Source organism: Vitis vinifera, chromosome 14 (assembly GCF_030704535.1).
Source record: "Vitis vinifera cultivar Pinot Noir 40024 chromosome 14, ASM3070453v1".
In the NCBI taxonomy this organism is placed as follows: domain Eukaryota; kingdom Viridiplantae; phylum Streptophyta; class Magnoliopsida; order Vitales; family Vitaceae; genus Vitis; species Vitis vinifera.
The window spans coordinates 15,765,707-15,781,428 of NC_081818.1; the positions used below are offsets into that span (position 1 = coordinate 15,765,707).

Consider the following 15,722-nt stretch of genomic DNA (forward strand, 5'->3'; position numbering starts at 1 on the left):
AAAATTTGGTAAATCAAATCCTCGGGCTACTGAGACCCCTATCTCCCTTCCTAAAGTCTATTTGTTCATTTAAGGATCCTTAAGAAGTGATTGGAAGTTGTTTCTCTCCTTAAAACGAACTTTTGAACCCTAGGTACATCTTTAAGACAGTTTGGTATATCCAATCGTTGGGCTATTGGGACCACTTATATATCTTCTCATGGTCCATTTGATCCTTTAAGGACCTTTGGGAAGTGATTGCAAGTCATTCCTCATCTTGGAATAGACTTAGAACCCTAGGTACATCCTTAAGAAAATTTGGTACATCCAATCCTCAGGCTACCAGGATTTGTATCTCCCATCCCAAGGTTCAGTTGTTCCTTTAGGGACACTTGGGAAGTGATTGGAGGTGGTTCCTTACCTTGGAACGAACTTTGGAACCCTAACTACATCTTTAAGAAACTTTGATATATTCGATTGTTAGGCTATCAAGACCTTTATATCCCTTCTCATGGTCCATTTGATCCTTTGGGGACCATTAGGAAATGATTGCAAGTCATTCCTCATCTTGGAATGGATTTGGAACCCTAGGTCCATCCTTAAGCCAAGACCCCTATCTCCCTTTCCAATGTCCACTTGTTCCCTTAGGGACCCTTAGGAAGTGATTGGAAGTGGTTCCCCACCTTGGAACAGACTTTGGAACCCTAGGTACATCTTTAAGACAATTTGGTATATTTGATCATCGGGCTACTGAGACCCTTATATCCCTTCTCATGGTTCATTTGATCCTTTGGGGATCTTTAGGAAGTGATTACAAGTCGTCCCTCATCTTGGAATGGACTTAGAACCTTAGGTATATCGTTACGAAACATTTGGTACATCCAATCCTCGGGCTACCAAGACCCCTATTTCCCATCTCAAGGTCCATTTATTCCTTTAAGGACTCTCGAGAAGTGATTGGAGGTGGTTCCCCACCTTGGATCAGACTTTGGAACCTTAGGTACATCTTTAATACAATTTGGTATATTCGATCGTTGGGCTACCAAGACCTCTATATCCCTTCTCATGGTCCATTTGATCATTTGGGGACCTTTTGGTAAGTGATTACAAGTCGTTCCTCATCTTGAAATGAACTTGGAACCTTAGGTACATCCTTAAGAAAATTTGGTACATCCAATTCTTGGGCTTCCAAGACCCATATCTCCTATCCCAAGATCCATTTGTTTCTTTAGGGTCCCTCAGGAAGTGATTGGAGGTGGTTCCCCACCTTGAAACTGACTTTGAAACTCTAGGTACATCTTTAAGAAAATTTGGTATATCCCATCGTTAGGCTACCAGGACCCTTATATCCTTTTGCATGGTCCATTTGATTCTTTGGGGACTCTTGGGAAGTGATTGTAAGTCATTCCTCATCTTGGAATGGACTTGGAACCCTAGGTACATCCTTAATAAAATTTGGTACATCCAATCCTCGAGCTTCTAAGCCCTTTATCTCCTCTCCTAAGGTCCATTTGTTCCTTTAGGGGCCCTAAAAAAAGCGATTGGAGGTGGTTCCCCACCTTGGAACGAACTTTGGGACCCTGGGTACTCTTTAAGAACATTTGGTATATTCGATCGTCGAGCTACTGGACCCTTATATCCCTTCTTATGGTCCATTTGATCATTTGGGGAACCCTTGGGAAGTGATTGCAAGTCATTACTCATCTTGGAATGGACTTGGAACCCTAGGTAAATCCTTAAAAAAAAGTTTGTACATCCAATTCTCGGGCTTCCAAAACCCTTATCTCCCTTCCCAAGGTCCATTTGTTCCTTTAGGGGACCCTGAGGAAGTGATTGGAGGTGGTTCCCCACATTGGAACAAACTTTGGTACCCTAGGTACAACTTTAAGAAAATTTGGTATATCCGATCGTCGGGCTACTAGGACCCCTATATCTCTTCTCATGGTCCATTTGATCATTTGAGGACCCTTGGGAAGTGATTGCAAGTCATTCCTCATCTTGGAATGAACTTTGGAACCCTAAGTACATTCTTAAGAAAATTTGGTATATCCTTATGAAATTTTAGTTCATCCAATGATTGAGCTATCTAGATCCCTATCTCTCTTCCTAAGGTCCATTTGTTCCTTTAGGGACCCTTGGGATGTGATTGAAGGTTATTCCTCACCCCAAAAAGGACTTTTGAACCCTAGGTACATATTTAAGACAATTTGGTATATCCAATCCTCGGGATACTAGAAACCTTATATCCCTTCGCATGGTTCATTTGATCCTTTGAGGACCCTTTGGAAGTGATTGAAAGTCGTTTCCCATCTCAAAATGGACTTTGGAACCCTAGGTACATGCTTAAGTAAATTTGGTGAATCTGTAAGAAAATTTAGTACACCCTTAAGAAATTTTAGTATATCCAATCCTTGAGCTACCGAGACCCCTATCTTCCTTCTCAAGGTTGATTTGTTCTTTTAGTGACCCTCGATAAGTGATTGGAGGGTGTTCCCCATCTCGGAATGGACTTTGGAACCCTAGGTTAATCTTTAAGAAAATTTGGTACATCTAATCCTTGTGCTACTAGGGCCCTTATCTCCCTTTCCACGGTTCATTTGTTCCTTTAAGGACCCTTAGGAAGTGATGGAAAGTTATTCCTCACCCCAAAAAGGACTTTTGAACATTAGGTACATCTTTAAAACAATTTGGTATATCCAATTGTCGGGCCACCGAGACCCTTATATCCCTTCTTATGGTCCATTTGATCATTTGGGCACCATTGGGAAGTGATTGCAGGTCGTTCCTCATCTTGGAATGGACTTGGAACCCTAGGTATCTCCTTAAGAAAATTTGGTACCAAATTTTTGGGGTGGGAAATGACCTCCAATCACTTCCCAAGGGTCTCAAAAGGAACAAATGGACCATGGGTCCCAATAGCTCGAGGATTAAATTTACCAAATTCTCTTAAGGACGTACTAAATTTTCTTAAGGATGTATCTAGGGTTCCAAGGTCCATTCCAAGATGAGGAATGGCTTGCAATCACTTTCCAAGGGTCCCCGAATAATCAAATGGACCATAAGAAATGATATAGGGGTCTCGGTAGTCTATGGATTAGATATACAAAATTTTCTTATAGATGCATTTAGGGTTCAAAAGTCTATTTTAGGGTGAGGAATAACCTTCAATCACTTCCTAAGGGTCCCTAAAAGAATAGTTGTACCTTGAGAAATGAGATAGGGGTCCCGAAAGCCCAAGGATTGGATGTACCAAATTTTCTTAAGGATGTACCTAGGGTTTGAGAGTCCATTTCAAGGTAGGGAATGACTTATAATCACTTCCTAAGGGTCCCCAAAAGATAAAATGGACCATGGGAAGAGATATAGGGGTCCTGGTAACCCAAAGATTAAATGTGCCAAATTTTTTTAAGGATACACCTAGGATTCCAAAGCCTGTTCTAGGATGGGGAACGACCTCTAATCCATTTTCAAGGGTCTTCAAAGGAATATATGAACCATGAGAAGGTAGATAAGTGTCTCGATCTTTATGAGAATGAATGTACCTATTTTTGTTAAGGATGTATCTAAGGGTTTCAACTTTCATTTCGAGATGGGAGATGACCTCCAATTACTTATCGAGGGTCCTTAAATGAATATATAGGTCATAATCAAGGAGATAGGGGTCCCCATTCCCCTAGAAATGGATGCACCTATTTTTCTTAAGGATGTAACCATTTTGTATGAAATTAATATAAAAGGTTAACTACAATTTGTTTTATGAAAAAAAATATATTTTCTTTTATATTCTATTTTAGTTAAAAAAAATTAAAGATTTTAATGAAACAAAAAATTAGATCAACAATTAAGTTAAAACTATAAGAAAAAAGATAAAAATATCATCACTTATTGTGATTTTGATATAATAATAATAAAAAAATTAGTATTACAAATTTACTCTTACTTTTACATGTGATAGAATTTACAAAATAAATAAATCTTTTATTTTGCATTAATATAAAAAATCTTATATTATAAACCTCTAAATAATAAAATATAATTTTAAAATTTAAATCTTGATTTATCAAATGCATTATTATAATTAATATTTAAAATCACCAAGTATATTATTTATGGGATAATATTTTTATTTTTGTTTATTATATATTTATGTTTTTATTTAATTTGTTATATCAAGTATTTATTATATATTACCATTTTAAAATTAATATGTCCAAAAAATAATTAAAATCATTAAATATGGGAAGATTAGAGAGTGAAAAAAATTACAATTAAAGAAGTTTTATGAGATAATACATTAACATATTAAAAAAAATGTTAAAAGGAAAATATAAGAACCTGTGAGGTGACATATGTGGGAGAGTTGACGTAAGAGAAATAAATAAATAAATAAAATGATTGGTGTACTTGATAACAATTTTTATAAATAATAAGTGTTCTTATCCTTTAACTTTTGAGTATAATTTTGGAACAAATTCATAAGTGGTACATGGACCGGTAATTTTTTTTATTACTTTACTTTAAAATTGAAAAGGTAAAAGCATAATTTTTTTATTGGTGATGTATGGTTGCATGATATTCCCAAATTTTAATCAATTAATTTGTTATTATATTAAATGACACTTTTCCCTATTATTTTTAACTAGGTGGCAAGTGAAGAGGATTGAATGTGCTACAATTTAAAAAACTGAGATTTTATCCACTATTCATGGCTCTCCTTCATCCTAAAAAAAAAAAGAGGCACTCGGTGCAACATGACAATATCGTCCTCCCCCCTCCCTCCCTTTCCCTTGTCACAGGCAAAACATATTAACCAATAGACACACTCATACAGCCACATCAACTAATAAAACCCCTTATAGGATATCTCATTATATTAATAAAAATAAATTAAATGGCAATTAAAAAAATAAAATTTTCTTATTTATTATTATTTAAAAAATATAAGATTCACAAGGGATCATTGGCCTAAATATCTGAAACAAACCTTTTAACTTTATAAAAAAATAATTAAAATTTAAGTCTAAATAAAAAAAATAGTTTTAATAATATTTTTAATAGTGTTTTAAAAAAGAAGATGATTTTTTTAATTGATACCCATTTAATGTTATTTTAAGAATTATCTTAAATGATTTTTATTTTTTTTTTATATTAAAAATCATTTCAAAGCATTAAATACTTTCAAACAAGCTTTAAAATTAGAACAGCACATTTAAAATTACTTAAATTCAAAATTAGAGTGAGCAAAGAAGCATAAAGGGGTTAGGAGTGCAGGAGGAAGTGGGTGAATGATTGGCATCCACAAGTGCGGTGGCAATTCTGGGGCCACAAACTTGGTTTGTGGACGGAGTTGATTTTCCCCATTTTACTTGGCCCCCACCCGCCTCCTCCTCCGTCTCTCACTGGACTCTGCCATTTTGGTTCTCTCCCTACCAAGGTCAGTTCTCTGCATTCCCTTATTTTCCTTTCAGTTTCTTTACTATTTTTCATTTATGATTACTGTGTGAAACCCCTTCTCTTTCTGATTCTCGTTCAGTGCCAAGCCTCTCTTTTGCCCTTTAGTTTGTTTGCAACTTTGAATCAAACTCTGCTATACCACCACTATTCAACAAGGCTACTGTAGATTGTTCGAAGAAAACAAAAACAGCTGGTTCAAGATAGATTATTATTATTATTTTTATTTTTTTTAAGTCTGTACCCATGATTTATTTTGTGCCCAAATCTGGAGCTTTTTTTTTTTTTTAAAATTTTTAATCTTTCCTCATACATGGAAAATTAAACTTTTCTGAGATTCAAGGAACACCCCCCACCCCCCTTTTTTTTCTGCTTTATTACAAAGGCCTTGTAATTGGTTAATGGAAGACCTTACAAATTTTCCATTTACTGAGCCTGTTAACCGGTTTCAAACCAATTTATATGATTTGTAGTAGTGTAAAAGGTTAAGAAGCCAAAATCTGTATGATATGGTGGCAAGAACATGCATTATGGACAAGAGTAATGAGGACATAAACTTGGTTGTTCATGTTTAGAGCAGGTTGATATGGTGGACAAGGCAACCTCCAAAAACCTAGCATAACATATAAACATGGTCATATGACAACAACAAGGTGTTTGATGTGGGGGTATTATTATCATGTTGGGCCTTGGTTGCTTCAAAAATTAACCTCTGTCCAAAACGAGGAAAATTTAGGGCAAAGCTTTGTAAAACTCTGAAAATAAACCCTTGGGAACTCTTTAGAAACACCAGGGAACTCATGAGAATTGCATTTCCGGTAAAATCCCTCAATTTTATGTTTCTCAATCCTTTTCCCCATAATGATTCATGAACATTTCCAAGAAGTTTCTCTAATCATTCACTGAAGTTCATATTTCAATTTACCATTCAACTTTTTTCAGCATTCATATTAGCTTTATAGAGTTTATTATCAGGTTTCCCATAGTTTCTTATTTCATTCCTATTCATTTCCCTGTTTCACATTTGTGACATCAGTCCTTGCTTTTGTTTCTGCATGTGGTTTTCCAGTTCCTGTATCCTGTTCCTGTTAAAGATGAAAATATAGGAAATTCACAAAATATAGATAGTTGGGTTTACTCAAATATTTGACTGAAATTCTGGAAAAAAATAAAATAAAATTGGTGGAATGGAAATTGATTATAACTCGTTGAAATGTTAGAAAAGACTCTAAGCAATTCTAAAATAATCTATAATAAGCATATTGAAATTGCACTTTTTAAGACAACAATATATGTATTATAAAAATTTGTGATGTTGGGCAATAGTGTAATGTGTACTGATAAGAATTATGAATTTTGAAAGTGTATACTTGATATTAATGTGAAGGTAAACATTTTTTAAATTAGTTTTCAACAAAATAATATATGTATGATAAAATTAGTGACATTGGTCAAGACTATAATAGATAAATGAGTTTAAAAAGTGAATAATGAATATTAGTGCGGAGTTAAAACTTTTACATCATTGAATTGTATTATTTGAAAACATGTTACACTTCAATATTTAAAACACATTACATTTATAAAATAGTTTAAATTTACCCAAAAAAAACACATTGCATTTGTAAAATAGATCAAATTTACCCCAAAAAAATCTATATTGAAAAAACTAACTTAAAATTATATACAGGGTCTTGAAAGTAAATAAATTTAAATTAATTAAAATTACTCAAATTCTTGTCAATCAATCTATATTTACTTACTTTTCTTCTAAATTATCTTAAATTTATTTCCATCCATTTATATTCATTTAATTGGAGGAAAAAAAATAAAATCTGTCAATGAAATTATTAATTTTATTGAAACGTTTTTATTAAATTTGAATAACAAATTAAATTATTCAAAATTTTTAAGTAAGATTTTATGTGAAATATATTATTTGAAAGTGCATTTTAATAGTCTATTTAATTTTTTTTTGACATTTTTTTATTTAAATAATATTATCGAGAGTTGTATTTATAATTATTTTATGAAATTTATTTTTATTTAAAACTTATATTTTATAAAATATTAGAAAACTTATTTTTTTATTATTTTTAATATTTTAGTTCTTTGCAATTCCATGATCTTTTTTTAAAATTTTAAAATAAAATAACTAAGGGATAAATATGATAAAAATTAAAAATAATTTTTTTTGAATTTTTTTTTCTAATTTTTTAAAATAAGAAATTAAAGTGAACAAAAAAATAAAAAAAAGATGATTATTTAGCCAATTTTTTTTCAAATTTTTTCAAAAATCAGCTCAATTGTTGAATCTTATCAGCAAACAATATTTTCTTGATTTTTTTGCTAAACAGTATGACCAAGTGGTATGTGAGAGGTATGGTGTGGGTTTGTGGAAAACAATTAGGAAGGAGTGGATTTATTTGAGTGGTAGGTTGGCCTACCAAGTGGGCAATGGGCAGAGAGTGAGATTCTGGATGGACAAGTGGTGTGGAGATGAGCCACTTTGTTTTTTTTTTTTTTTTTCATAGGAAACGACAAAGGGATATATTGATAGAAAAAAGAAGTACAAGAGAAGGATGAGGAATCCTCCCACCAAAGAAAACTAAACTACAAGAATACAAAAATAAGAAAATACATAGTAAAAACATACAAACTCTCTAGATTAGACCAATCCTTTGGAATTGCACACCGCTATCCAATCAAGTTGTAACACATTAAGGGGAGTCTCCTTAAAAACCTTGGAATAGAAAGACTAAAGAGAAGCAAGGAAATGAATAGAATCCCAAAGATACTCTGAATTCCTTGCTTTATCCTAAAAAATCCTCGCATTTCTTTCGCGCCACACAACCCAAATTAAAGCGATGCTCGCAGCTTGCCACAAAATTATCCCTCTCTCAGATAAACCAAAACCATTATAATTGATGGACAACATGTCGAAAATGCTCCTCGGGGGAACCCAATCCATCTTGGCTAATTGAAATAATCTGTGCCACAAACCCCATCGTCAAAAAACAATATAGGAAAAGATGATCTGCTGATTCTCCATGCTTCATGCACAGTTTACAAATATAAGGATTAAGAGCTTTATAGGGTCTTCTGAATTGTAGCAATTCATTAATATTTACCTTCTTGTGTGCCACTAACTAGACAAAGGACTTGACTTTGAAAGAGACTTGAGAATTCCAAACAAACTTAGTAGGGAAAACTGGAGGAGAACCAGAAAATTAGGATAAGGTTAGAAAGAAAGATTTGACTAAAAAAAGCCCTGAAGAAGATAAAGACCAGGATCTCGCATCTGAAACTGAAGGTGATAGATGCAAACCATCAAGTGACCGCATGAGACCTTCTAAATCTTCTATCTTAGAATCGGAAAGGTTACGGTGGAAATTAAAGTTCCAAGAGAAAGGACGAGTAGAACCGAGAATTGAAGAAATATGAATATTTTTATCCAAGACTACTCTAAATAGTCTTGGATATTGGGATCCCAAAGGTTGGTCCCCTCACCACAAGTTTTTCCAGAACTGAATTCTTTTCCCGTCTCCTACCACAAACCGAGTAAACTTGGAAAACTCCTGAAAGACTTGTGCAATAGCCTTCCAAGGACAATGATGTGACCATCTGACTAAAGTGTTAGCATCCCAACCATTAGAGTGTGATCCATAAATGCTTAAAATAACCTGATGCCATAGAGCTGAACCCTCTCTAGGGTACCTCTACAACCATTTCCTTAAGAGAGCAAGATTCCTTAAAGAAATATTCCCAAATCCCAAACCCCCTTTTGCTTTCGGATTACATACTACATCCCAACTAATTAGATGATCTCTTTTACCTTCCCTAACCTTTGACCATAAAAAATCCCTTTGCAATCTCTCAATTTTTGTAGCCACTGAAGCGGGTATCTTAAACAAGGAAAGGAAGTAGTAGGGTAAGTGGGTGAGGCAAGATTGGATAAGAGTTATCCTACCTCCAAAAGATAAATAAGCCTTTTGCCACCCATCTAATCTTCTCGAGATCCTCTCAATCACTAGATCCCAAAAGCTATAAGCCTTGGGATTCCCTCCCAAAGGAAGACCCAGATAGAGTATAGGCCAACCAGAAGCCTTACAATCAAGAAATTTGGCTAATCTAGAAAGATGATTCTGATCAAGATTGATGCCATAAATATTACTCTTGTCTAGGTTAACCTTAAGCCCATAAATAAGCCTAAACACTAACAATAGACTCTTGAGAGTCTGCAATTCTTCCTCCCTAGTGTTAGAAAAGAAAATGGTATCATCTGCAAATTGCAAATGGGACACCCTAATTCTGTTCCTACTCACCCTGAAACCCTCCAATGAATTTCTTTCCTCTACTCTCAATAACATCCTGCTCAGTACATCTGCGACTAAAGTAAACAAAAAAGGGGATAAAGGGTCGCCTTGTCTTAAGCCTCTAGATGCCTTGACCCACCCTTTAGCGTTTCCATTCACTAAGACTGCATAAGATACCGTGGACAAACAACCACTCATCCATTTTCTCCATCTAGGACTAAACCCCTGCTTCTCCAACACATGATCCAAAAAATCCCAACTCACATGGTCATAAGCCTTTTCAAAGTCAATTTTGAAGATGACTCCTTCTTGAGTCCTTCCCTTCCTTATTTTCCATTTCTTTGTCTAAGGAAGCTTGGGTGTCGGATGTTTGGAACCCTGATGGTGATGGGGGTGGTTGGACCCCTCTTTTTCTCAAGGGCGTTTAATGATTGGGAGGTAGAGTTGGTGGAGCATTTTTTGCAAAAGATCCAAGTTTTTAAGGTGCAAAGGGAGGGGGAAGATAGTGATTTGGACAACTTCGAGGTGTGGCACCTTTACGGTCAAGTCTCTTTATTCTATCTTGGAGCCTGAAGATTCTCTTTTGTTCCCTAGTGGTAGTAATTGGAGGGCGAGTGTGCCTCCTAAGGTGACTTTCTTTGCTCGGGAGGCTTCTTGGGGGAAAGTCTTAACTTTGGACCAACTTCAAAGGAGGAGGCACTCGTTGGCAAATAGGTGTTTTTTATGCCTCTCTGAAGTAGAGACGGTGGATCACCTTCTTCCTCATTGTGCAAAGACTCGGATTATGTGGAATCTTCTCTTCTCCCTCTTTGGTGTGACTTGGATTCTTTCTTGTTCAGTGAAGAAAACTCTTCTTGGGTGGCATGGGGCTTTGGTGGGGAAAACTCATAAAAAGGCTTGATAAATGATCCCCTTATGTATATTTTGGACAGTCTGGAAGGAAAGGAATATGTTAGCATTTGATAATGAGGAGCTTTTGCTCCAAAGATTGAAAAATTCTTTTGTATGTAATCTTTGGTCTTGGGTTAATGTGTCTATAGTTTTGAGCCCTTCTTTGCTTGTAAGCTTCATTGATTGGTTAGGCTCTAAGTAAGGGCAATTGATGTTTTTTGTTTCTATCCCTTCCCTTTCGGTTCAAGCCTTTTGGCTTTTTTTGTATACTCCTTATATACTTTGAGGGCACTGCTTTTGGTGCTTCCTCTTTTCTATATATACATCTTTTTTTATCTATATATATAAAAAAACAATTACAGTATGACCACTAGTTAAATTCGACAGGCTGCTTGTGAGATTGCTCTTATAATATTCACTCTCGACTGAAAAATACAGATCTTGTTTGCTAGTGTATCACATGATGAGCTTTCCTCTAAGAGATGCAATGAAATCATTAGCTTAGTCTTCATCCTGATTTTCCTATATAATGATTGACATGTGAACATTTTATATTGAAACTCCTGCTATGTTTTAAAAATGAGCATAAATATTTTAAATTTTTGGTCATTTCAGGGTATTTGATGCTTGTGGTATGAATTATTCTACTATATTGTTATGCTACAAAATCTTTAATTATAATTGCAATGTTCATTGTCTCCAAGATCATTTACTTAAAAATTGATATTGCATATGACGCTTCCTAATTACATCTTTGTATTTATTCAGCTTTGTGTTGTAAAGGAAATGCTGGCTAGTATTATTTCCTTCTTATATTGACCCTTCCAATGGCACTAACTGCGAGCAAGTTTTCAAGTAGTCCTGTGGCGACCGACAGGACAAGTATCTCTAAATCGCAAGGAACTATTTCTTCATTTTCCAAATCAATAAAACATTGTGGGTTGCATTCTAAAAATCAAGGAGTTGAGCTTAGGCGACAGAGCAGTGGACATCTCTTGACTGCTAGATATAGATTTTCCAACAAGGGTTTCTGGCACATATGTGGAAAAACTGGTCATTATTTTTCCTCTAGGGGATCTTCTGTGTTATGCTGGTTAACAGGGACACATAAGACTGAAGCAAAACAATGTGTTGAACATTATAGTGATCGTTCTGATATACCAAGGTAATATTAATTAACTACAAAAATTCTGATAATTTTAGTATTGTTAATCTATATATATTACATTTTTTCTTGTAGTTTCATTTTTTTTTTCTGTGACTTTAATTGTTAAGTTGTCAGAAAGGATGTCACTTTGGCACTGGCTTTTGAAAACGGGCACTTATTGCATTTTGACAACGGCATTTGGACAACATCCAAACATGGCAGGACTATATATCCGTGTGTTTATGAATTCCCTGACTGATAACACATATGCATGTATATATATATACTTGCATAACACACACACACACGCACTCAGGCGTACCCACATATATAAATACACACACACATATATAAATACACATGTGGAAGAATGATATGAATTTAATGAAGAAAACAATAACTTCAAAAAAGGTTCAGTAACCATAATGAAAAAGGGTAATAATTTTATAATGGGTTTGTTACTCATAAGGCCTTACACACTGCCTACTCAGTTTTGATGTAAATATTTGCAGTATTTAAGTGTCCAAGCTGATTTCACATATGTACATGGTCATGGTTGTCTTGCTGACTGGCATCCAACACCAAGTGTTAGTAGGGAGATGTATCCTGCTTTTGCAGTTTTAATGCAGTCTGTTCTTTCGAAACACTTGCTTCTGTTTAACATGGAATGTTTTAATCTTCAGGTTTTAAGCAGGTTTATGTACATCTGAATGTTGTTAAATAATTATCATGACCTTTTACCTTGCTTATTGGGAATCTTCCTAATAAGATGTAGGACACTTCTGGCAGTCAAAATCGTTCATTGCACTTCTCCCAATCAATGGTTGGTCTGTTTGACACTTGTTGACATGATATCCACCATCATACCATAACAGACACCTATTAGAAACTTGCAAAACAATTCATCTTCACTTATTTCAAACAATGTCGAGTATTTTTCTTGAGGAAACTACTGTGAACTATTTATTTTATTTCTTATTTTGGTCTCTTTGGTACTTTCACATCCACAAACAAACCCAAATTTATAAGTTTCTACTATGCACTCAAATGACTTTGTCCTGTTCTCTTGTCTAAATTTTAGGAGTTTCCTTTGTTAAAAATCCTATGTCCGTGTTAAAACACAGCACTCATTTCTGTGTCAACAGAACATAGAAATTTCAATATACATAGTTCAGAAGGGTTAATAGCAGTTACATTGTTTAAGAAGCTGGGGTTTAGATAAAGTGGCATTTCCTAACTTTTGTGTGTAGAAATAATAGTTATATAGAAGGTGAAGAAGGGACATTAATATCTCTTGGATGAAGAAAAGTAATTGATAAAGACAGATGAATCAGTATGGCTATCCCTGGGATTGCCTCTTCTTCTGCATTACCAGTTTTAATTGGCTGGACTTCCAATTTACTGGACAATAATTTTTTTTCCTAAACTGGAGTCTGTTTCACCTGCCAAATTAACTAGTGTTTAATTTTAATATCTTTATTCAATTACTGTGAGTGCCATTTTTTTCACTCATGGCAATGAATGATACCCTTTAGTTTCAAACAAGAACTTATGCTTATCCACCAACTGTTTTCAGTTCTATCACTCCTTTATTTTGTGATTTATCCATCATTTGAAACTTATTGGTGCTGATATCTTATCTGTCTATTCATGGTAATCCTGTTGTAATCAGTGTACAACTTGAAGATGAGGAAGACGAGAATCTGGTCATGCCTGAACGAATCATTCACTCAAATCAGGGTTTAGCTGAAGCTTGTAAATTTGTCTACAATGATGCAAAATTTGTAAATGAAAGGGCTCGTAATGACATGGTCTTGCTTTCTCGGTAATGCACATGCGCTATATTGTCTTTTTGGCTTAAACATATTAATGTGAAAATGGTTTGCAAAATCTGCAATGTTCATGACTAATTGTATGCATATGGTACTTCAGGTTTAGTATGCTTAGCTAAAACTCCACTTATAATATGAAACTTCTCTATATGGTGGAGAAGTTAGCTTCAGACATTTGATTTGGTTTAGCTGGCTTGGGGTACTAGTTATTTTTATTAAATTATCTTTTCTATGTCATATTATAGTTTCATTCACATTCCTTATCATGTTATGTGCCTTTGAATTTATGTTAATCTGGAGATGTCTGCTCATGCTTTAGTAATTTAATTTTCATTAGTGGCATAATGAGGTTGGATGCCCGTGCACGCCAAGATGTTGCTATTCTTGGGTCAGAGTTTCTTAAGCTTGATGGTAAGTTCTCTTTTCTTTGTATTTTAAAAAAGTGCCAGTGTGGTCTCTTGGTGCTATATTTGCTTCAATGCACATCTGGACACCACAATAAAGTTGAATAATTCAGTTTTATATCAACAAAGCATGTGGAATGAGCCTTCTTTTTTCCATAGCACCTGGAATTATTACATTTTTTCTTCATGGGTGGAATTATTCTTAGAATTTCAGGAAAGCTTGTGGTGATGAGTTCTTTTTATTTCATTTTTAGAGGGTTGATGCCATATTAAGTTGTGATCATTCAATTTTCTATTTTAGATTCTGGAATTACGTTCTTCCCTTTACATAGCATTCTAAAAGATTCTACATTTTTACATGCAAGTAATCATTGTTTGAACCTCATAAAAGGATATTTTGATATTTCATTTTTATTTGTGCTGATAAATTTTTCATTATTATTATTATTTTTAATTTTGTTTTGGTGTTGAGAAGAGGTGATTTAAATTTGTTTGTGTTAGAACTAATAATGTATTACCTAGTGAGGATTAGTTATAGGATATTCTCACATGACACCTGTACAAATGTGTGAGCTCTCTTTGTCTTGTAGTGCTAGATATATCTCTCGCTCTGTAATAGCCCTCTGATACAGTTAACAGAATACAAAGCAAAATTCCTTTCTGTAGCTTCTTCTTTTCCTCTGTTTCTTATTCCTGAAATTTATCTTGGTATCAAAGCTTCCTTCATTTGATCCAAATGGCCACCTCCGGAAATATATCTGAGAATACTTCCTCTATTAACCCTACAAATATTTCCACTGCTTAAATCCCCCAAATATCAGTTCAAGCAAATCCCCAAAATCAACTCATCGGAGCTCAAACTTTTCCTCTTGTTCAAACCTCTTTTCCATCTCCAAATGAGCCACTTACTATTAAGCTTGACAGAGACAACTATTTGATATGGAAAAATCAGCTACTCAATGTTGTGATTGCAAATGGATTAGAAGGTTTTCTCGACAACACCCACCCTTGTCCTCTAAAGTTTCTTGATCTGCGGCAGCTCATTAACAATCCAAAATACTCTCTATGGCAAAGGTATAATAGGCTTATCATGAGTGGTTCTATGCATCTTTATTTGAGAATGTCATAACTCAAATAGTGGGATATGACACTGCTAGTGAAATATGGTTAGCATTGGGCTAGATCTATGCCTCAGCTTCAATGGCTAGACTTGTTGAGCTGTGCACCCAACTTCAGTCTTTAAAGAAGGGTGGTATGTTTGCCTTGGATTATAATCAAAAGATTAAGGGACTTTGTAATAGCTTAGTTGCCATTGGAGAACCGGTTTCTAGAGAGGATCAGTTGATTTACATGTTTAATGGTCTTCACTCTGAGTATAATGCCTTTTTTTTTTTTGATAGGCAAAAGCACAAATATATATTAGAGAAAGGGAGCTTGAAAGGCAACCCAGAGCATACAGGGAGTATACAAGAGACACCTAAAACAAGCAACAAAAACACAAGCACTCACCGGCCCTCAACAAGAACCCAACCAATCCACAAAGTTAAACAAAGATAAAGGGCCTACAACTATAGAAGAATTAGCCCAGGATAAGAGATTACAAACAAAAGAGTCGACTCAAAGATTGAAAAACTCTGAGTATAATGCCTTTGTCACCTCCAATGTTTTTAGAATCGGACCGGTCATCGAACCGAAAAAATTA

The 15,722-nt window shown here is 34.6% G+C and overlaps 1 protein-coding gene across 2 annotated transcripts in view; it reads left to right on the forward strand.

Annotated features, from left to right (window-relative positions):
* The first annotated feature begins 5,177 nt into the window (after positions 1-5,177).
* Positions 5,178-15,722, forward strand: part of LOC100251878 (senescence-associated protein SPA15, chloroplastic) — a 29,096-nt gene continuing 18,551 nt past the window's right edge. Inside the window, exons 1-4 of one of the 2 annotated variants that reach the window (XR_002031790.2) lie at positions 5,178-5,413; positions 11,406-11,802; positions 13,457-13,609; positions 13,954-14,027. Coding sequence is in view for 1 of the 2 variants with exons in the window: in XM_019225105.2 (XP_019080650.1) it covers positions 11,465-11,802; positions 13,457-13,609; positions 13,954-14,027 (565 nt within the window). In the remaining variant the exon portion in view is untranslated. The remainder of the gene's footprint in view (positions 5,414-11,405; positions 11,803-13,456; positions 13,610-13,953; positions 14,028-15,722) is intronic. The other variant, XM_019225105.2, reaches the window with a different exon arrangement.